Source organism: Halichoerus grypus, chromosome 8 (assembly GCF_964656455.1).
Source record: "Halichoerus grypus chromosome 8, mHalGry1.hap1.1, whole genome shotgun sequence".
In the NCBI taxonomy this organism is placed as follows: Eukaryota; Metazoa; Chordata; class Mammalia; order Carnivora; family Phocidae; genus Halichoerus; species Halichoerus grypus.
The window spans coordinates 127,824,839-127,846,397 of NC_135719.1; the positions used below are offsets into that span (position 1 = coordinate 127,824,839).

The following is a 21,559-nucleotide window of genomic DNA, read 5'->3' on the forward strand; positions in this document are numbered from 1 at the left end:
GGAGCCCGATGCGGGACTCGATCCAGGGACTCCAGGATCATGACCTGAGCCGAAGGCAGTCGCTTAACCAACTGAGCCACACAGGCGCCCCTTGTAGAATGTTAATGGCCCTAAGCACTTTGCCCAAGGCCACACGGCTGGATGGTGGCAGGTAGGGCTGCTGACACCAGAGCTCATGTTCTTTACCCTCCCTTCGCTTCGCTGGGGTCAGCCAGGCATGCATGTAATGTCCCCCAAATGTGGGCTTTCTCTTCGCAGTAGATCCTGAAGGTCTGGGTTTGCCTCCTTTAAAAATCCCTGGGCACTGCTGCTGTCACATGCAAAGCGAATCTGGAAAACTTCTTACTCAGGTGTTCTAGAAACATTGCCAGGGCTTTGGTACCTGAGCTCTCTTATCCGGGGCTCTGAGGCATAGGAACAAAGCTTAGGCTCATTTGCCGTGTGGGCATTTTGCCACCTCCCAAAGGCTGGGGAAGTCTATCCTGACAGGAAATGGTGCCACCGTAAGCAAGGCCCCCCTGCCTTATTTCCTCTCTTCCTTTATTTTTGGGTGTAGGAACCTCTGAAGGTTGTTGGAAAGAGGCCTTTGGAGTTTTATAGCTTTATGAGGGTGAGCCCATCAGGGTCTAGCAGTCCCAGGCCTTGCCAGAAATGTGTGTGCGCCACTATGGCCGGGCTTTCCCCCACCACAGGTGTGAGCTGCGGATGAGGACTCCTCCCCCAGGGGCAGACCTGGGGGGCCCAAGTCAGCCTGGATTCTGGGGTGGGAATTGTTGGCCATCTTCTTTCTGGCTCTCATGTCGCTGTCTTCGTCCCCTTGTGTATGGTTCACACAAGCCTTTCCCTCTGCCTAGATGGCTCCTCCTTCCTTCCTTCATCTAGTTAACTGGCTCCTCATTCTTCAGGTCTCAGTTCTTTGTCACCTCCTCGAAGAAGCACTCCCTGAGCAGCCTCTCTGAACACAGGCTCTTATGGTATCAGCTACCTCTCCCTTCATATCATGTATCAGAATTGGCCATTTACTTTTACCTTTGATTACTTGATTAATTCCTGTCTTGCCACTGGACTTCAAGTTCCAGTGGTGACTCCAGAGGGTGGTGGCTGTACCTGATTTGGACCCAGTCCCTGTTGAGTCCCCAGTGACTAGCACAGTGCCCTGCTTATATTAGTCACTTAAGCATTTGATGGATGAATAAATGAATGACCTTTAGCGAATGTGTTCTCTATAAAGTGGGGGCAATTATGTCTCCTCTGTCTAACTTCAAGAGAAGGTTGAGAGCACATAAGAGCACTTTGAGGGCAACAAGCATTATGCAGCTATAAGAAAGTACCCTTGGTTGAGCATTTGGTCCCTGTCGAGCAAAGATGTCCTGACGTGCCTTATACCAAACGAAGCTCAAGTTTAAAGAAGAGGCACTAAGTCCTCACGTGGGTAGGTTGCCGGTGAGGGCGTGGAGCTGTCTGCCTGACTCTTGGGACTGAGCTCCTGGCCCCACTGTCTCTCACTCATGTGATGGGGTGTAAGCACTTGGCTCACGGACACCCCATGGCTCCGAGGGCGGCTCACTGCTTCTATACCGTGACTACCTCACAGACACCTATGTGGCCCGGGCCCTGGCTTGTGGGGGGTCCTGGCTTCATACTGCACCTCATTCTGCACAATTTCTTCTATCCCAGAGATCTCTGTCACAGGCAGAGACAGAGACGTCACCCTGTGAGGCTGTACAAGTTATTAAGATGGGGAACGTTGAAAGATTAGATTTATGACAGCCAACGGTGGATTATGAAGAATAATTTATCAAATGTCAGTGCCTGCAGCCTACAATTTACAGAAGGTTTGCTTAAGCTGAGGAGATCTGATTGGACTGCCCCCACCCCCACCTCTAATGAGTGACAGATCTAATGGATGGCTTCCCAGGCTGGCCAACCACACTGGGTGTTTATCTGCTTTTTATTAATCATTATTATCACAACATTTCCATAGAGTCCCTCCACCCGCAGCTCTCGAAGTGCCCAGCACCCGCGAGCCTCCCTCAGCTACCTTGAAGGAATAGTAACCACCTCTGGCAGGTGTGTTAGCTACCCTGGATCATCTGGAAGGCCCAGCGTCCCCTCACCAGGAAGAGGATGGGGAAAATTGAACCTCATTCATTCACTAAGAAACATTTATTGAATACCAATTATGCATTAGGTGCCTTGGATACATTTTGAGCAAAAATGGAAGAAGTCTATCATTTAGAAGGGAAGAGGAAGGTTCAGCAAATATAAGTCAAGGCAGGGTGCACCTGTGTTCATTGCTCTCCAGAAGGGCACCCTGAATTCTGAGGACGTACACAGGGAGGCTTCTCTGAGGATGTGACAGCTGCACTGTGATCTGAAGGAGGAGATGGGGCAGGATCAGACTCTGCGGCTTGTGTTAAGGATTTTGTCTCTGGGAAGCTGGTGAAGTGGTTTAAACAGAGAGAAGTGACATGATCAGCTTATGTTGGGAAGACTCACTTTAACTGCATCTGGAGGGTGGATTGGAGGAGAAAGGAATATGGTGGCTTTTACTCACTGACAGAACAGAACTGAGAGCCTAGAAGGCTGACTCTTTGTCCAGTGCTGTCTTTGTTCTACCACTCTGTCCTCTTCATGGGGGCATTAGATGGGGCACCCAGTATTCCTGCCATATTTATTGGGGCTCTTTCATAGGTTCTATTCTAGACCCTTTTTGTGCATTGTTTCATATGACGACTCTATGAGGTAGGTATTAAAATTCCCATTTTACAGATGAGGAAGCTGAGGCACAGATGGGTCATGTAACTGACCGAGCCGGTGCAGCATGGAGCCAGGATTTGAGCCTGGGCAGTTTGACCCAGACCTTGCATTGGACTTACTAGGCCCTATTGCCTCTCAGGTCCCCCTGTCCTGGCCAGCTAGTGGGCATTCCCAGGGAACACGCCCGCGGCCGTAGGGTGTGACTGCTCCTGGCTTCTTGCTTCTCTGTCAGCTGCTGGTCACCGTCCTGTGGGAGGAAGGAAGCTCGGGCTGAACTGTGTTGCCCTTGGCAGAGCCAGGTGGATGATTATCCTATACCTGGAGGCTCTTAGCAAATTGGTAGGAGTTGAGCCTTGTGCCAGCCTCCTTGGGCAAATTTAGACAGCAACACTGTTTTGTAATTTCTGTGGTTGACCCTTGTCCAGAAAGACCTCAGGTTCTGCCGCTGGCCCCCTTTGTTCTTTCTTCCCAGCTAGGCAGTAGCAATAGCTAATGGCTCTGCAGAACGGATGGTTTGATCTTCCAGAACCCCAGAATGAACGCAGATTCCACGGAAGACAGGGACTCTGTGTCCTCGAGGTGTTATTCTCATTATTATTTGTATTATAATAAATTGCTCTGTGTGGGAACCTGGAGGTGGGGGTATTCCCACCTTGAGGCAGGGCAGCTATTGAGTGGGGACAAAAAGACACTTGGATTCCTTGTCCTCTCCCCCGGCCCCCCAGCGGCTACATCGTGATATCGGAGGTCCCCTCTTCTGACCTCGCCAGAAAGTCCTGTCGGGGTTGGGTGAATTGGCACTGGGCGGGGGGCACTGTCTCCAGCAGGCCCTGCTGAAATGCAAGTATGTTTTCCAGAGGCTGTTGCCTTATTCTGTGGACTGAGGTCTCCTCACGGCCAGAGATGGTGTCTGTTTTGTTGGCCCGTGTACCTAGTGTGGTTTCTGTCATGTGGCAGGCCTGCAGGTCAGTGTTTGCTGATTGAGTGACTCGAACTGAGGAATGGCAGATTGGTTTCATTTCCTATATTAACTCCGGTCTGTTGGTAGTGGCAGCCTGGAGCACTGCGTGGAGAGAGATTCTGAGGCATCGTCTGGGCGCACAGCAGAAATGAACGCTGGGATCGATTAGTGATGTCTGCCATGGGTGTGCATGGGGCGTACTTGTTAGCTTTTGCTGCACAGCAAATTACCCCCAAACAGCAAACATTTGATGTGGTACAGTTTCTTTGGGCCTGGAACCTGGGCCTGCCTTGCAGGGTGGTTCTGGCTCAGTTCCTGTGAGGGTATAGTCAGGGTGTTGGCAGGGCGCTGCAGGCGTCTGAAGGCCCGAGTGGGGAAGGAGAATCTGTTTCCAGGATGGTTTACTGTGGGCAGGAGGCCTTGGTTCCTTACCCCTGGACCTCTCCACGGGCTGCTTGAGTGTCCTCATGACATGGCACTCACTGGTCCGGGAGCACGCTCTCCGGGAGAGGACCGGAAGGGTCCTTAATCTCACTCACACTCAGAGGTGGGCAGTAGGCTGCTCCTCTCAAAGGGAGGAGTATTTAAGTACCTGTGGACACAGTTTAAAGCCACTGCAGGGGGGATGAGAGGGCACGTGCCACCTATTTGCTGTCAGTGTCAGGTGTTACTTAGAGGGGGCGGGAATGACCCTGAACAGGTGGGATACAAACCAGGCACGTTTAAGCAGAAGCAAAGTGAGGTAGCCGGCGGGGTGACAATGAGACGGAGGGGTGCCTGGGGCAGGTCCTGGGAAACGGTGCCAAGAGGAAGGAGTAGGTTTCCAGCAGAGGCATGTGGGAAGTGATGGTGGGTTTTCTGCTCAAGGCAGGCAGTCTGGGCTTTGCAGAGTCCTAGGGAGCTGGAGCTGTCTTGTCAGCTTCAGGCTGGGGGTGGGGAGTGGGGTGGGTTCACTCCAGCTTCTCCATTAGTACTGGGACTTGCCCCTCTCCCCATCAGACTGTCGTGGATGGCTGCTGGCACCCAGCCAGGCATGGGGAGAGGGGCATCTCTAGACCTCGAGAGCCAGATGTTTGCAGCTGATGCCATGGTAACCTGCCCCAGGTGCCATGGGCCGTCTTCCCAGCTCCTAAGTGGGAACTGCCTGGCCTTGGCAGCTAGGCCTGGACTTGCCTGCTTTGAGGCCAGCTCCTGCCTCTTCATCTGCAGCCAGCCGGTTCTGGGTTTGTTAGATTGGTTGGCGTTATCTTGCGTCAGTGATATTTGGTGTAGTAAATCCAGAAGGGGTCTGATGTGCATGACTTTGGGCACAGCAGGATGGAATATTTGAAATTGGGCCATCTTGGAAAATCCAGGACATCGCCCTTCCTGGGGCTGGTGAGGGGCCTGAGGCTGGCTGGCAGATGGAGAAACTTAGTGAAATTCCTCTCAGGAGTCATATTATGGCTTTTACAGAAGATCCTGACTTCCTGTTACCTTATTTTGGGTGAAATGAGGACCCTGGCCAGTGCTTGGCTGCCCATTGTGGCCTTTTGGAAACATTGCCCAGAGAACTGGTTTCATGGGAAGCTGTAGACCTAACTTTCTGGAGCTTCTCTCTCTCTGCCCTGTACCTGGGTATAGAGTCACGTGGTCTTGGTTCCCTGGACCCCAGCTGATGCCAGCCTGCTGAAGTCTTAACCTGAGCCATGGGGGCGTGACGCATTTCTTCTTGCCCTTCTGATGTTTTCTGCTCATAAAAAAAACCACCTCTTGCTTTTAAACACACACACACACACACACACACACACACACACACACACACACACACACACACACACACACACACACACACCCCCCCCCCCCCCCCTAAAAAACCAGATCATACAAAGCTGGAGAAGCTTTTTTCCCGATTATTTTTCCTTTTCTAGACAGGGACATCGATGTATTTGAATCATGGGCCGACAGTAATTAAAAAGCACATAACTAGTCATTTTAAAATGCAGTTGTTTTACTTAATTGATTTTGCCGCCAGACCCAGAGGAAAAAAAGAGGAACGGGGGAAAGACAGGCTTAGAAGGGGAGACAGGTTTCTGCAAGTGACTGGAGGCAGCTAAGGGCCCTGCTTGAATCTAATTGCTGCCCATGCTGCAGTTGGTTTCTGCTGATGGCTTTCTGCTCAGAGGGCTGGGGGCCAAGGGCCTGATGGGAGGGGTGGCCTTGGTGTCAGCTGCACGGGGGGTATAATTCTGCTTTCGGGACAGGGTCTATTTTTCCTTACTATCTATCAGCGTAAAGTACTTCACTGAGCACTTTGAATCAAGGTTCCATTTAGAGATACTTTATTCATATTTAATTACAGGCTGCAGCACCAATCTTTAATTACCTTTTTTATAAGCCAGCTAGGAACATTCACTAGCAATCAGTTATTGTGTGTGTGTGTGTGTAAGCACAGGAGGGTGTGGGTGTTGTGACTTGCTTCCCGATAGAGGGGAAAGCATGGCTGCAGGGACCCTGGGGAGGTGGTCGGTGGCCAGGGGTGGGGTGGGGATCTGCCCAACAGGTTCCCTGTGCGGAGTGAGTGGTGCATTTCCCATGCCTCTCTTTGCTTCCACTGGTCAAGCTGGGGAATTAGGGCAAGTCCTCACAGCTGGGCCTCGTTCAGGGTGCTGAGTTGGCACATGGGCTTGGGTGGTATCCTGAGCTCCAGACCCCCTGCCTCCTCTGGTGGGGACAGGGAATGGTGGGAGGCCCCCTTCTCAGTCCCTGGGGGTACGGTGGACCAGGCTTCCTCTTACCTGGGAGATTGGGAGATGCTTGCCTCGGCCCTTTCCTTCCTTCCCCTCTCCCCGGAGTGCTCCTGGCAGCTGTTCTTGCCACACAGCCCTGGTGATGCCCTGTCACTCTTCAGTTGCAATGACTCTGCAACATCCCTGCAATGACACTGGTTTGAAGCCTGGCTGTCCTTCTTAGGGAATGAGCCAGTGTTACCAGAGAGCCATGTGGAGGCTTGGGGTGGGGAATGGGGTCAAATGACCCCCAAGTCCTTTTGCAGTGGGCAGATGGGGTCATTCCAGCTGCCTGGGAGGGGAGGTCTGAGTTTGCAGATCTGCTCCAGAAAGCATTCTCCTTGGTGCTCCTTCAGGAACAACCAGAGGGTTTCTAAAGGCAGTTCTTGTTCATTTCATTATGTAATGGCTGGGAATGTTGCTGAAGTCTACCTCCCTTCTATTCCTGGATCCCTGTCCCAGCAAGAGCGGGGAGGGGAGGGAAAGGAACTGACACTTACTGAGCCTCTTGAGGGTGCCAGGCACCATGCCCATGTTTCTTTTGCCTAACCCAGATGGGGCCCAAGAACTACAGTCAGAGCCCCTTCAGTCCTGTGTGACAGAAAACAGCTCAAACTGATTTAAGCAAAAAAGGGAAATATGGGGTGGGTATTCAGGCATGGGTAGATCAAGGGGCCCAACCATGGTGACCAAGATTCATTCTCTCTGTCTCTTGGCTGTGCTTTCCTCTTTGTTGCTACTCTGGGACTCCTGGTACCTCCACGCTTCAAGTTCAGTTTTTACCTTCAAGTTCAGCAGAGAGAAAGAATCTTTTCTCCCACAGTTCAAACAAAAGTGAAATAGTTGAGTGATTGGATCAATTGGGTCACGTGTCCATCTCTGAACCAGTCAGCGTGACCCAGGGTATTCAGGGTTCTGATTGGCCAGGATGGGGTCTCACACCCACGCTGCTGTAACAGGTGGAGTCCACCTGGGTAAATCCCACACAAGACATGTGCTTTTTACATTGGAGGCCTTTAGACTAGAAGGGGTGTGGGAGCAGGAAGGTCCAGCCATTTGAAAAGGAAGAAAGAGTTGATTCGGTTCCTCTCCAAGGGAGAAAATAGTGGATTCAGTCTTTCAACAAATATGTATTTGCTACCAACTAGTTATGGTGCTATTCTTTTTTTTTTTTTTTTTTTTTTAAGATTTTATTTATTTGAGGGAGAGAGAGAGAGAGAGAATGAGCAGGGAGAGCAGCAGAGGGAGAGGGAGAAGCAGACTCCCCACTGAGCAGGGAGCCTGATGCGGGGCTGGATCCTAGGACCCCGAGATCATGACCTGAGACTAAGGCAGACGCTTAACTAACTGAGCCACCCAGGTGCCCCTCTGGTGCTACTCTAAGCACAGGGAATTCAGCAGCTAACAAGACAGACAAAAATCTCTGCCCATTTGAAGCTGATGTTCTAATGGGGTCTACAAGGATGGTGGTTCTTTCATTCTCCCAAGCCAAGCCCAAATCCAGGATAAAGGGAGAGACCCAGGGTGATTGACGTGGGGAGAATCTGGTTCTCAGGCAACCTCGAACCTAGGAGGGAGGGAAAAAGACAAGTATGTGGTTGGGGAAGGAGGGTGGGGGAGGTAGGCACTGGGAGAGGCAAAAATAAAAACCCAGTGAAGAAGGGGGACAGGGAAGCCAATCTGTACCCATCTCCCCTGACAGAGAAGTGTGGGCCCCTCCCATGTTGCCTGGACCTTTGGCCTCCAAAGGATGCTGATAAATGGGATGGAATTTAGTGAAAGCTACAAAATGATGACAGGACTGGAGGGAGTGATTTATGAGGGAGATTAGCAAGGTGCTGGTGCAGCCTAGCAAACAGAGGGATGGGATGGTGGCCGAGGGTCATCTGACTGCTGAAGTCCAAGGGGAGGAGGGGGCTGAGGGACAGGAGAGAGTGCCTGCTGCAGAAAGGGGGGGCCAGGGGAAGCTGGGGCATGGACTGAATGGGCCTCAGCGTGAGAGCCTGGGGGACGTGAGAAGGAGGGCCATGGGACTAATCCTGCGTGTACACATATACGTGTGTGTGAATGTCTGGATCTTCTGGGATTGGGAAGCTATACAGGGACTTCAAGAAATGGAGGGAGTGAGAATTTCAGCCTCGGACATTTTTGCAAAAGGCTTTTGGGAGTCTCCTTCCCATCTGGTAGAATATTCATGTCTGGACCATGTAGGTGTGATCACTCAAGTCAGAAAGACTTTTTTTCCTTCAGGAAAATTTGGTATGGCATTTCTAAGAGGGAAGGAGGGAAGGAAGAAGGGAAGAGAAGACAGAAGAGTAAGGAGCACATATTCCATTTTGTAGAGAAAGGTCAAGAGATCTGCCCAAGGACACCTTTGGGTGGCATTGCAGGCGGGGACCAAAAGTGAGGCTGGGGTGTGCAGCCCTGGGGTCTCTGCCAGGTGGCCAGGCCAAGGGTGGGCTGGGGGACCCGTGTTGAGCCTGCTGTTCAGGCAGGAACAAGAGATGGCTATTGGGTTTAGAACCTCCAAACTGGGGTCTTGACCTCTCCCATGTTGGTTGGTTGGAATATATGATCCCTGTATTGGGCTGCCTGGGGCCAAGGTTCTGTTAACTCTTGATTTCATGTGCATGTGTAACAGCCCCAGGGGTGCAATGGTGCATAATTAAATGAGCAGATGGTCCTCAGTTCTGAACATTCTAGACAGCACTTCTTTGGCCTTGAATAGGAGGTGCTCAGGGCACCCATGCATGCCTATGAGGACACACCCTCCACATGTGTTTTCTCTCTCACTCCCTCCATATGCCTGCTGTGAATCTCCATGGCAGTAAAGAGCCTGGGCAAGGCATTGGGTTGGCGTACAACTGGTAGAGCAGAAAATCTATGGGGGGACGTCAGGCAGCCCTGGCCTGGCCCATCCCCTCTCACTGAACTGAGTCATCTTAATTGCTCCGTTCTCTCTCCACTCTTGACAGATTCAGGATTTGTTTGTGAGCTTTGACGACACCCCTCTGGGGGCCGCCTCCCTGGCCCAGGTCCACAAGGCGGTGCTGCGTGATGGGCGGACGGTGGCCGTGAAGGTCCAGCATCCAAAGGTTCAGGCTCAGAGTTCGAAGGACATTCTTCTGATGGAGGTGAGAGCCTGCCCTTCCTTTGTCCTCATTTTATATTTCTCTGGAAACTAGGTGGCTTTGGTGACACTAGTTCAAGGGAGCTGGGTGGAGTGGGACCCTTTGAACAGCAGGGTGGGAGAGGAAAGCTTGAGACCATGACAAAGGAGGCATCATGACAGTGCTGTGACTGGGGGACCCGTGGCTGGGTTGGTCAGTTCGTCTTTATTTGTTCCTAGGAACTATCTGGGGATGGTCTCAGAACACGATGAACAGCTGCTGGGGCCAATGAGACCTCAGGTGGATGTTGAAGAAATGAGATGAACCAAAAATGATTTCCTTGGGGGCAGAAAAGTTACATCTTACTTTGTTAAATGATGACAAAAGGGAGCATGTGGTCAACCACGGGATGTAAACATGACAGGATCACATAGAAATATTTACGCAGATTCCATGTTTGCTTATCTTCTGTTCTGAGTGAACAAGCTTGTCTACCTAAAAATGTTCTGGGAAAAGCCCAGGTGGAGATGGTGTCTCTGGACTTCTCTAGCTCTGTCGCCAGAGCGAGGGAGGGTGAGCTGGGCGCTGGCTGGGCGGTGGCCAGCGCCCGGCCCAGGAGGGCAGGCATTTAACGTGCCAGCGTGTCCTGCCCCTTCTCTGCAGGCTGCCTTCCCCTGTTCTCTTTCCCCATTCTGGACTCTTGGTCTGTTTCCTCAGCTCACCCTGAGTAAGCTTCGCACACGCATGGAGGGTCTCTTTTGCACCAGGCAGTAGGTGGGTGCTAGGGACACAGGAGTGAGGGAGCTCCATCTTCCTCCCCGGGGGGGTTTCCCTGTTTAGTGGAAGGGCAGGTCTGGACACGAACAGCTACAGTGTGGGGATGTGAGCTCTGCCAAAGGGGGTTTGCCTGGTGCCCTCAGCCCTGCGTCTGGTCTGTTGGGGGCGGGGCTTCACGGAGGGGCCGGGGAGACAGTGGGGCAGGGGAAGGATAGCTGAGCCTGTGCGAAGACCCAGTCTTAGAACAACAGGATGGGCTTGGAGAAGAACTTGAGCTGGTTCAGGTGGTATGGCTGGGAGTGGTTGCAGATGGGGCTGGGAAGGTAGGCAGGACAACACGGAGGGCCTGATCTTCCAGGCTAAGGCACAGAACAGTATACACAGCAAATATAGATCTTCTATGGAACTGAGCAGATCCGATTCTCTCCTGTAGTCGGTGGGGAACCATTTAAAAATTTTAAATCAGGGGAATGTCGAGATCAGGTGTACATTAGAAACAAAAGTCTATCGGCAGTCTGGAGGATGTATTGGAAGGCAGAAAGACTGTAGCCAGGGAGACTAATGGAGGGGCTGCTGCACTGGTCTGAGCCAAAAATAATGATGTGACCCAGGGCAGTGTAGTGGGAGTTGAAGAGGAGGGATGGGCTCGAGGGGCGGAGTCATCAGGACTTTGTGAGCAGCTTTCCATGGGGTGGAGGCAGATACTGGTAGGAATGAATGGGAGGAGAATAAAACAAAATGGAGGTTTCCAGCTTAAATGATTAAGTTTGGGTGCCTTTAACCAGTGTATCAGTCAGGGTCCAGTTGGGAAGAAACAAAATTGCGCTAGGTATTTCCAACAGAGGGAATTTAAAAGAGAAAATGGGGCTCCCAGGGGATGAAATTGCAGAGAGGCCACATGGGACGGCGAGACAGTTAACCAAGGGCCGGAAGCTACTGCCACCCTCAAGGTGGAGGGATGAGGAGAAGAGGCGGTTCTCCGGAGCCTGGGGGCTGGGGTCACCTGGTAGAGCTGGCCCAGGGTGGGCTCGTCCTTTGGGAGGTGGATCACACAGCTTCAGGGCCCATCACCTGGGAGGTGGAGCCACGGATGCTGTTTGAGGTGGCAGGTTTCCACCTCCTTCTCTCCCCCAGTGTTCCACCAGTGTTGCCCATGGGCCAAGCCTAGATGGAAAATGCAGTTCCTTATGAGAGCAATGGGGTCAGGATGATCTCCAAGCTGGGTGCAATGGGTGGTGGAACCACCAGGAGAACTCAGATCCTGCTGTCAGGAGATTTGGATTGGGATTGCTCTGCTGGTCTGCATTCGGGCTGCAACTACAGATGCGGGATTTAGCAGCAAGGAGCCTCATGGTAGGTAGGTGAATCTGGGGGAGTAGTTAAGGTCACTTGGAAGGGTGGAGCAAAGAGAAAAGGAGAGGACAAGGGGAGAGCTGGGAGGAATACCGTCATCGAGGGAGTACGCCCAGGAAGTTAAGCTCCTGGAGGAAAGGAGAAGGCATGGCCAGAGAGATTGGAGGAGAAGCAGAACTGAGCAGTGCTGCTATATTCCGTGGAAATAATTTCAAGAAGAGAGCTAGAGAAGAGAGCAGCTTAAAACAGCGGGCGTGTGTTTTGCTTATGAATCTGCAATCTGGGCAGGGCTTGGTGGAGAGACTCACGAGTTCCGTGTGGTGCCGGCTGGGTGGTCTCACGGAACCAGAAGATCCACTTCCAGGTGGCTCACTCACATAGCTGGCAGCCCAGCTGGGGCTGGGGGCAGGGCCTTGGGTCCTTCCAGGTAGGCCTCTCCACAGCTGTTGGGCCTTCCTCACAGCATGGTGGCTGGGTTCCAAGAGTGAGTGTCCCACGAGAATCAGGCGGAAAGCACATGACCGTCGTATGACCTAGCCTTGGCAGGCACATAGCACTACTTCTTCCTTACTCTGCTGGTAAGAACAAGAATCACGAAGCTCCCTTAGTTTAAAGGGTGGGGTATACTCTACTTCTTGATGGGGCATGACCAGGTTCTAGAAGAGCATCAGAATGGGAGGTATTGTTGCAGCCATTTGGGAAAAGACAGTCTGCCAGAACTACTCAGTGTTGTCAAATGGGAGATAAAATTAGGAAAGCTCTGGAAAAGGCCTCTGGATTTGGTGATTGAGAGTCCTTGGGGTGAGCAAGGAGAATGGGGTGAGGGGCTGGGGGTAAACTGAGGCCCCAGGGAGTGGAGATGGTTGTCACTCAGGTGACAGTGGGGAGGGTCCTATGGTACTTAGAACAAAGCACAGGATTAGAGGCGGGGACTGGAGCAGGCTGTCGCTAATGGGGAGGGTGTCCATGGAGTGGGGGGGCTGGAGATCCAGGAGAGAGAAGTAACTGACAGGTGTGGTCCTGGGGGAGACTCCAGGGATTGGGCCGTAAGGATCCGGGTGGAAGCGTTAGCCTCGGTCAGCCTTTGTTTGGAGCTCGGAGGAAGGTGGTGAGGCTGCACGCAGATGAGGGGGCAGAGGGGGATGGCGGAGGGAAAGTGGGCAGCTGAGTTGTACCAGCCTGATAGCCCTATTTTTTTCACTGCAGTAGGAGGCAAGACCATCTGCTGAGAATGAGGGGGTAGGAGGTGGCGTTGGAGGCCGGGGATGGGGGTGAAGGTTTGGAATAGCTGCTCTGTGTGACAGAAGGGGAGCTGACCAGGGCTCCGGAGCAGGGTTCCTGAGTGGCACCGGGCTTCCATCTGGAAACCCGAGTTTTCTGGAGCACCTGTCAGTGGCTACACAACAGCCATGGTTGGGAGTGAACTAGGAGTCTCAGAGCATCCCTGGGTGTCCTGAGACCCAGCAGCCACTCCTGTGTCAGGCAGGAACCTGCTTCTCCCCAGCGGTGCCATCGGGACCCATTTGGGCTGGAAGGACAGCTGACACCATTTCTCTACGCAGAGCCTTGCTGACTCCCTAAGTGATGGCTGCCGGCAGGTCAATAGCAATAATAGCGCTAATAAAGATTTGGCATCTTCCTCCTGGAGATAAGCATCAGATGCTTTCCTTGGGAAGTACGGCCTGGCAGCTGAGTGCGGAGTACAGAGTGGCTCGTGAACAGTGGCTGAGGCCAAGGTCACCACCTCCGTGCACCGTCAGCCTTAACAGCATCACCGATGGTGCTGCCTTGTCGCTGGGCTTGGTCTCTGGTGGAAAACATCCTCCCTGGCTCAGCCTTCTCTGTAAACCAAGATAGAGCCTAACTGGAAAGCTCATTTCGTTTGATATTTGAAATAAGTCTTATAATTTTGTTCCTGAGTCCTGACCTAGAATAGTACCTTGGGTTTAGGAATGAAAACCCCAGGGAGGTTCTCATGTGTGTTAGCAGGAGAAGCGTGATTTCAAGGGGGCATTAGGGCCACCTTCGCCACCAGCAGCTTGGAGACAGGGTGAGGAAAAGCGTAGCTTTCTGGTGCTTCCTTTTATGACATCTCCAGGTACTTTGCATCCTCATGCCTCTCTCCCACTGCCCGCTGTTGTCCCTCTTTCTTCTCCAACTCTGTGATGCCCCCCAGCATCGTCTTGAGAGGAAGATAATCTGACTAGAGTAATTCATACTAAGGAGAGAGTGACTAATAGGCGTAACCTTTGAATATTTGCAGTTGAAGAGGTGAGCTGCTAAATCCAAATACATATCCGCTGTAAAGACAGGTCTGGGGGTGAGGCTTTTGAGAGTGAGGAGGTGGGGGACTGCTACTGGTTGTATCAGTTAAGATGCTTTAGGCTGCAGGTACCAGAAAAATCCAACTAAAAGTGGTGTAAATAATAGTAACCTATATTACGTCACATTTTAAGACCCCTAGAAGTAGTGTTGACTGTTCCAAGGTTGACTGATCCAGCACTTCACTGTGGTTTCAAAGGACCCAGGTTCCTTTTGTCTTCTATTCTGGCTTGCCCTTCTGGGTAGTGCTCCTCATGGTCCCAAACCCAAAACACAGTTCCTGCTGTGACAAGTAGATGACATCCAGTGCTAAAGAGGGCCTGTTTCTTCCCTCATATTCCTTATCAAAAAGGAGCCCCTCAATAGCATTTCCTTCATTTCTCATTGGCCAAAAGTAGGCCACATGCCCAAGTCTAAATCAGTCTCGGCAAGAGACATAAGACTGATCATGATTCACCTTCTCAGGCTAAGGCCTGCCTTCCTCGAAGGACACGAAAGATGCACAGAATTGGGGTTCTGTTAGCCAGGAAGGTGAGGGAAATGGCTTTTGGGTTGGCACCTACTAGCACATGCCACCTTCGTGTTTTGTGTCTCCTGCGCACCTGGCACTCCTCTTGGGGCAGGGGACAGTCTCTTGGATAGACTGTTGAATGATGGCAGGAGGGTGGGAGCCAAGTCTCGGTAAATGGTGTTTGATGGACCTGACGGTGTTAGTGACTTTGCACAAAAGAGAAAGGCACAGCCAGGGGTGTTTTTCAGCTTTGTCATTATCACCTGATATTGTCCCTTTAATAGTTGGGGCAACTCTACTTCTAGATGCACAGCCAGTGACTCTTATTGATTTGAGTGGCTGTCCAGAGCCAGACTAATTGGGCCCAGAGATTGGAACAATGATTCAGCAGGAAGGGGTGAACTGACAAGGCAGAGTCTGTTCGTCTGCTGGCGGGCTGGCTTTGCCCCAGCTCTTGCCCACAGTAGCAGGGAGCTCAGCTGGCTGGATCTCACTGTTGTTCTCACTGTCAGAGAGCACGGCAGGACTCAGAGGGCCTTCGAGCTGGTGGGAAAGCCATAATCCCCAGGTCCCAGTAGCACCACCCCGTATCGCTCCCTGTTATCTCGTAAGCTTCTGGAATTGATGATGAATATTCCCTTGCTCTGTCACCCCCTAAAGCATCTAACTCCTGCTCTCCATGTACCACCTGTCTCCAAGGTGCTCTCCCACACGGGGGTGGGACTCTGGTCTGAGCACCAGAATCGAATCCACTGTTTGATACCATCTGGCCCATGCCAAGGGTCTCTAAAAATAAAGACCTGTGATGGTCATGTCGTTGAGTTTTTTTGAACAACATTTTTAGTGCACGCTTGTCTGTCATCTTGTTTCTTTTCTGAATGTGTTGATTGAACAGTGGGTGGCTAGGTAATGTTTGTTGGCACAGACTCCAACAGCTGATTTTATTTTCTAAAAGACATTAAAAAACCCCAGAGATGTAGACTATCCCATGGAAGCTTCTCTCCACCCTATAATTCTGTTTTGTAAAAAGTGTGCACTTTAATAACTTATCAGAGCAAAGATAAACCCCATGAATGGCAAGCTATTTACATCACTCTGAATTGATTTTCGATCCTTGTTGAACATCCATTTTTACCAGTTTGGATCCGTGCAGGCGTTCTATTTAGCGTGCTGTTTTCCCAGAGAGCGTTATTTCTTTTATAAGATATAATAACTTAATAACAGTCAGTCTTACTTGGGTTGCAGTTTTAACAGTCCACAACGGTTTTTTTTACACCTTATCTCACACTTCCTATTGTATTATGCTGTGTTGCATTGCATGAGTCAGGGCTGTGTAAAGAAAGGAGCGAAAAAACCCTGGGTCCAAGTCCCGCATTTGAAATGACAAGCTGTGACCTTGAGAAATGCTTTAACCTCCAGGAACGTTTCTTTCTCTGTAAAATGGGCAAGAAGAGGATTAAATGAGAGCATGTTTATAAAGTGCCTCATAGCACAGTGCCTGGTATGGGGTAGGTACTAAATAATGGTAATTTCCTTTTTTTTTTTTTTGTTATTATAAATAGCAATCACTAGTTTCCAAACTTTTGTGTGACTTTTTTCCATTATATTTCTGTGTGGCTCACAATTGATTTTTCCTCCTGTGAGCCAATGACCCTATAGGAAAATAATTTCATTATTCTACCTTGAAGGAAATGTTAATTGTTGAACATACCTTGATTGACTCATAAGGTTTCAAATCACGTAGAAAATTCTCAAGCATTCCAAAACTGTGGTCACCGAAAATTCAGAGGTAATCCCTTTCCCCACTGAAACCTCAGAAATAGAAAAACTTAATTTATTTGAGTAAGACACATGTGAACATATAATCATCTCCAGGGAGAAGACTAACCCTTTGAAATGTTCATTTATTCACTCAGTTATTCACGTGAATATTCAGTAAACATCTGCTGAATATAGAGTACGTGCTAGGCACTGGTGGAAACATTGGCTGTTGGAAGAATTTTATGGAGAAGATACATTCTGGGAGAAAAATCAAAAAGCCAAATTGACAACAATACCTGTTTTATTTTAGTTGGCTGCAGCTGTTGTCAAAAAGAAAAACTTAAATGAATCTACTTAGGGCAGGCTCTTAGAAAGGGAATTGGATGAAAACAGGTGAAACGGTTTTGTTTTATTCTTCTCAGCCAAGAAGAGTCCCTAATGGCAGCAACCCAAACCATTTTAGATGACTCCTAACCTGACCCATTTCCCTCCCCACCCCTTGAAGTTCAAGGGGTTGGTAACCCCCCTGAATTATGTACAAGATTATGTGAGTATGTACATTTTCTGGGCTTCATAGCTGGCATCAAATTTTCAAATTGGTAGACTTCCTATAAAAGGGGAGGGTATCCTTTTATAAAGCGGTGAACCACTGACGTCCATTCCAACAGACCCTCTCATTTTATATTAACCAAGGGAGTGACTCAGCCATTACCCACACAGTGCTTTAGAAACCAGCTTTATGAGTACTGTAAAGTTTTTTGGGTTATGAATTAGTTTACAAATTAGTTACTAGCAATTAATCAATCAAATCTTTGCTTTTATGATTAATGACATTAGGTATTAATAATAACCAATAGTACTAGTAATGACTAATTATATAATTGATTAGTAACAGAAAAATCTGTAAAGTGCCTTTCAAATGCTGTTTGGATAGCAATGATATTTCACAAATAACAGTGACCATATATTAAACCATGAGGATTTATCATTTGGCCAGAAGCCTCATCCCCAGGTAGAGACCCCACTCGGGTACATGCGGCTCCCTGTGTACGCCCACGTCTGGCCCTGGGTAGTTACCTAGGAGGGAGTCAGGAATTCTTTTTTTTTTTTAGATTTTATTTTTTATTTATTTGACAGAGAGACAGCGAGAGAGGAAACACAAGCAGCGGGAGTGGGAGAGGGATAAGCAGGCTTCCTGCTGAGCAGGGAGCCCGATGCGGGGCTCGATCCCAGGACCCCGGGATCATGACCTGAGCTGAAGGCAGACGCTTAATGACTGAGCCACCCAGACACCCCAAGGGAGTCAGGAATTCTTGATCGAATGAATGACTGAGCCTCACTGTGGTTCCTTCCCTTGTCCTTCCTGGGTGAGAACCTCTGGAACTGAGGCTGGAGCAAAACGTCCAAGAGGTTTCTCCCTGAACTCGGAGCCCAGAGAGTGGAATTCAGGTGTTTTCAGATGTCAGCTGTGCACTTGGCCCTGGCCCCCGTGAGTGCGTCTGTTTCCCTGTGCACCAGCTCTGCCTCCCCTTTGGTGGCAGCTGAGGGCCGTCTGAGGGCATGGTGATGAGACATGATGCCTTGGGGGCCGCTGATCCCCACTGCCTGGGCCTGACACATGCCGTCCAGGCCTTGCTGTTGCCACCCCTCCCACCTAGCTTTGTGTGACTCAAACAGAAACAAAACATAAACTAAATCAATTATTATAAGGTCACAGGTCTAGCCCATGAAAGACTAGACAAGACTTAAAAGAAATTAGACTGCAGCCGAATGTAATTAAAAAGGGTTTTGATAGGAATTGAGTATAATAACCTTGTGTGATGATTCCTTTAGAATGGCATCTGGTACATCGTCTAGGACACAGGGTTTAAAGACAAAGCTGTAAATGCCTTGTAGTTAATGGCCCTGTTTTAGATCTCTTTCTTTTGTATTGCATGTGCCTATCACAGTGCTGGGCATCATACATACCAGGGCAAAAGGAAGCTTAAGACTAGGTTCATAGCTGGAGCTCAGTGAGTCCTTCTGGGTAGATGGGATGGCATCTTAGTCTGGTCAGGCTGCTATAACAAAATGCCATAGACTGGGTGGCTTAAATAAAAGACATTTAGGGGCACTTGGGTGGCTCAGTTGGTTAAGCATTCGACTCTTGATTTCGGCTCAGGTCATGATCTCAGAGTTGTGAGATCGAGCCCCGAGTTGGGCTCCTTGCTGGGCATGGAGCATGCTTAAGATTTTCCCTCTCTCTCTGCCCCTCCCCCTCCACTCACACCTGCTCTCACACTCTCTCTTAAAAACAAAAACAAAAACAGATGTTTATTTTTTGTAGTTCTGGAGGCCGGAAGTCCAAGATCAAGGTGCTGGCCAATTCAGTTCCTGGTGAGGACTTTCTGGCTTGAAAAGAGCTACCATCCCTGTGTGCCCCTACATGGAAGAGAGAGCTCTGTCTCTTCCTCTTCTTATCAGGACATGAAAAGCATCATAGGGGCCCCACCCTCATGACCTCATTGAAACCTAGTTACCTCTCCTAGGCCCCGTCTCTAAACACCATCACCATGGGGACTAGGGCTTCAGCATTGAATTTGGGGGGATACAAACATTCAGTCCACAACAGATGGCGTAGGTTTTTGGTACCAACGGGCCCATGGTTTTTTAATTCTTTTTTTAAATAAATCTTTTTTAAAAAAAATATTTATTTGAGAGAGAGAGATAGAGAGAGCATGAGTAGGAAGGAGGGGGAGAAGCAGACTCCCCGCTGAGCAGGGAGCCCGATGCGGAGCTCGATTCCAGGACCCTGGGATCATGACCTGAGCTGAAGGCAGACGCTTAACTGACTGAGCCACCCAGGCACGCCAGAGTTTTTTAATTCTTGTCATTGCTGTCTGGCATAACCAGGGAATGGAGATGGGAATTCTTGGAGAACGGGGACTATAATCCATATCAAGAATTTCTGGTAGGATTGGTCACTTTGAACACTGAAAGGAGGGCTTATAGTGGAACAGGAGAGTTCCTTTCTGTGTTTCTCTCAGGAAAGGGAAATGCATCTCCCATGTTCCTGGCCTCACCCTCGTCACCTACTGCAGAGCCATCATCCACAAACTCTCCAGTTTCTCTCGAATCCAGAGCCCCAGTGTGGGGCAGCCTCAGAACCGAGTCCCAGCCCATGGTAGGGGTCATGGCATGCTCTGCAGATGCCACTGGGCTCCTGTTCTCTGCCAGGAACGTTTAATTTCACATCATTAAACTGATAAATGCCTTATAAGTCTACTAAAATCCTGCTTTCCATCATGTCCTCACTCAAGAATCCATAATGTGGCCAAATTGCCAGAAACCTGAGCTTTTTATCCCAGTGGTCACATCCCTTATCTCTTACTCCTCCTGTCTTATCCAACCTTGTTTTCTTATTCCAGTGTACTTTTTATCAAGCAATATTTTAGACATGCGAAAAGTATAGAAAACAACATTATAAATGCTCAGGTACCAACCCCTCAGCTTAAGAAATGAACAGAACGCCGTACAGTTGCAGCACCCTCCCTGCCCTTTGTAAACAGGCCCATGAGGAGCAAGTCTGGGTGCAGCCAAGGCAGCAGGCGGCAAGTGAGCAAGAGCAAGGGTTTGGGGGCTGGGTGGACTCAAGTGGAATTCTGTCTCTGTGCTTCCTTGCTGGGCAAATTTGGGACAATCATATAACCTCTCAGAGCCTTGACTTCCTCATCTGTAAAATGGGGGATAAGTGTATACTGCGGACCTCCCAGAGTTGTGAAGACTGAGTGGAGTAATAATGAAAGGGCTTGACCCAGCACTGGGCACGTGGGGAGTGCTTGGCATATGGGGGTTCTTACTGCTGGCAGCTCTTGGGCTTTTCTCATCTTGGATTTGAACTATGGGGATAGGCCCCCGGGAGCAGGGAGCCCTTGCTTCAGGTGAGGCCTGGGGACTTGTTAATGCCCAGACCCAGGCAGGAGGGCAGGGAACGGAGCTCCCATGGTGCGTGCTATGGGCTGACTGATGGGGTGCTCGGTGGATTTCAGGTGCTTGTCCTGGCTGTGAAGCAGCTGTTTCCAGAGTTTGAGTTCATGTGGCTGGTGGATGAAGCCAAGAAGAACCTGCCTTTGGAGCTGGATTTCCTCAATGAAGGGAGGAATGCTGAGAAAGTGGCCCAAATGCTCAAACACTTTGACTTCTTAAAGGTAGGAGGGGCAGGGCAATGGGGGGCATGGTGGTGTGGTGAGAGTGCAGGGGAAGACTGGTCCCTGCCCTGAACATCCCTCCCTTGCAGGACATGAGTGGGGATGCCTCCTTCCCGAGTCTTCTTTCCGAACCTGAATGATTTGTCCCTAGTGTTGCACGTTAAAGCTCTTGAGGGCACAGTTACAAAGATATACCAAATGTGATTGATTGAGCCAAACAGATGTTTATTGAATGATCTGTAATTCTAAGACACCGAGTGCTACCCAAGGGCCTCTAAGCTGTGATCTCTGCCTCTGTGAAGCATGGGATGAGGACTTTGATGATGATGGTAGTTAATGCTACCATGCTCTGGTACTGTTCCTAACACTATACATATATTACCTTGTTTAATATACAGTCAGTTCTCTTATAATGCAATGTATGTGTTCCTAGAAACCTCCATAGTATGTAGACTCACACAACAGAAACCACAGGGCTTATGGGGAAAATAGGGCTAGGCTTACAACAGTGCCAACACACACATGACAAGATGCTCAGCATCACTCATTTTCAGGGGAATGCAAACCAAAACCACAGTGAGTTATCACCTCACATTTGTCAGAATGGCTAGAATAAAAAAGACAAGAAGTAACAAGGGTTGGCCAGGATGCGGAGAAAAAGGAACACTTGTGCCCGTTCAGTGGGAATGTACGTTGGTGTAGCCATTGTCAGAAATAGCAAGCAGGTTCCTCAAAAAACTGAAAACAGAACTAACATATGATCCATATAGATGCAGCCTTGTGTTTATTACTGCATTATTTACAATAGCCAAGATGTGGAAGCAACCCAAGTGTCCATCCTCAGATGAATGGGCAAAGAAGATGTGATATATACACGATGGAATATTATTCAGCTATGAAAAAGAATTAGCTCTTGCCATTTGCGACCACATGGATGGAGAGCATGTAGTGCTAAGTAAAATAAATCGGACAGAGAAAGGCAAATACTATATAATCTCCCTCGTATATGGAATTTAAGAAACAAAACAGATGAACAAACAAAAAAGACA

The 21,559-nt window shown here is 49.7% G+C and overlaps 1 protein-coding gene across 3 annotated transcripts in view; it reads left to right on the forward strand.

Moving 5' to 3' along the window:
* ADCK1 (aarF domain containing kinase 1) overlaps positions 1 to 21,559 on the forward strand; it is a 113,157-nt gene that overhangs the window by 62,878 nt on the left and 28,720 nt on the right. For all 3 annotated transcript variants that reach the window (XM_036084375.2, XM_078054022.1, XM_078054021.1), the window contains 2 exons: positions 9,465 to 9,623; positions 20,352 to 20,510. In XM_036084375.2, the coding sequence (XP_035940268.2) occupies positions 9,465 to 9,623; positions 20,352 to 20,510 (318 nt within the window). The remainder of the gene's footprint in view (positions 1 to 9,464; positions 9,624 to 20,351; positions 20,511 to 21,559) is intronic.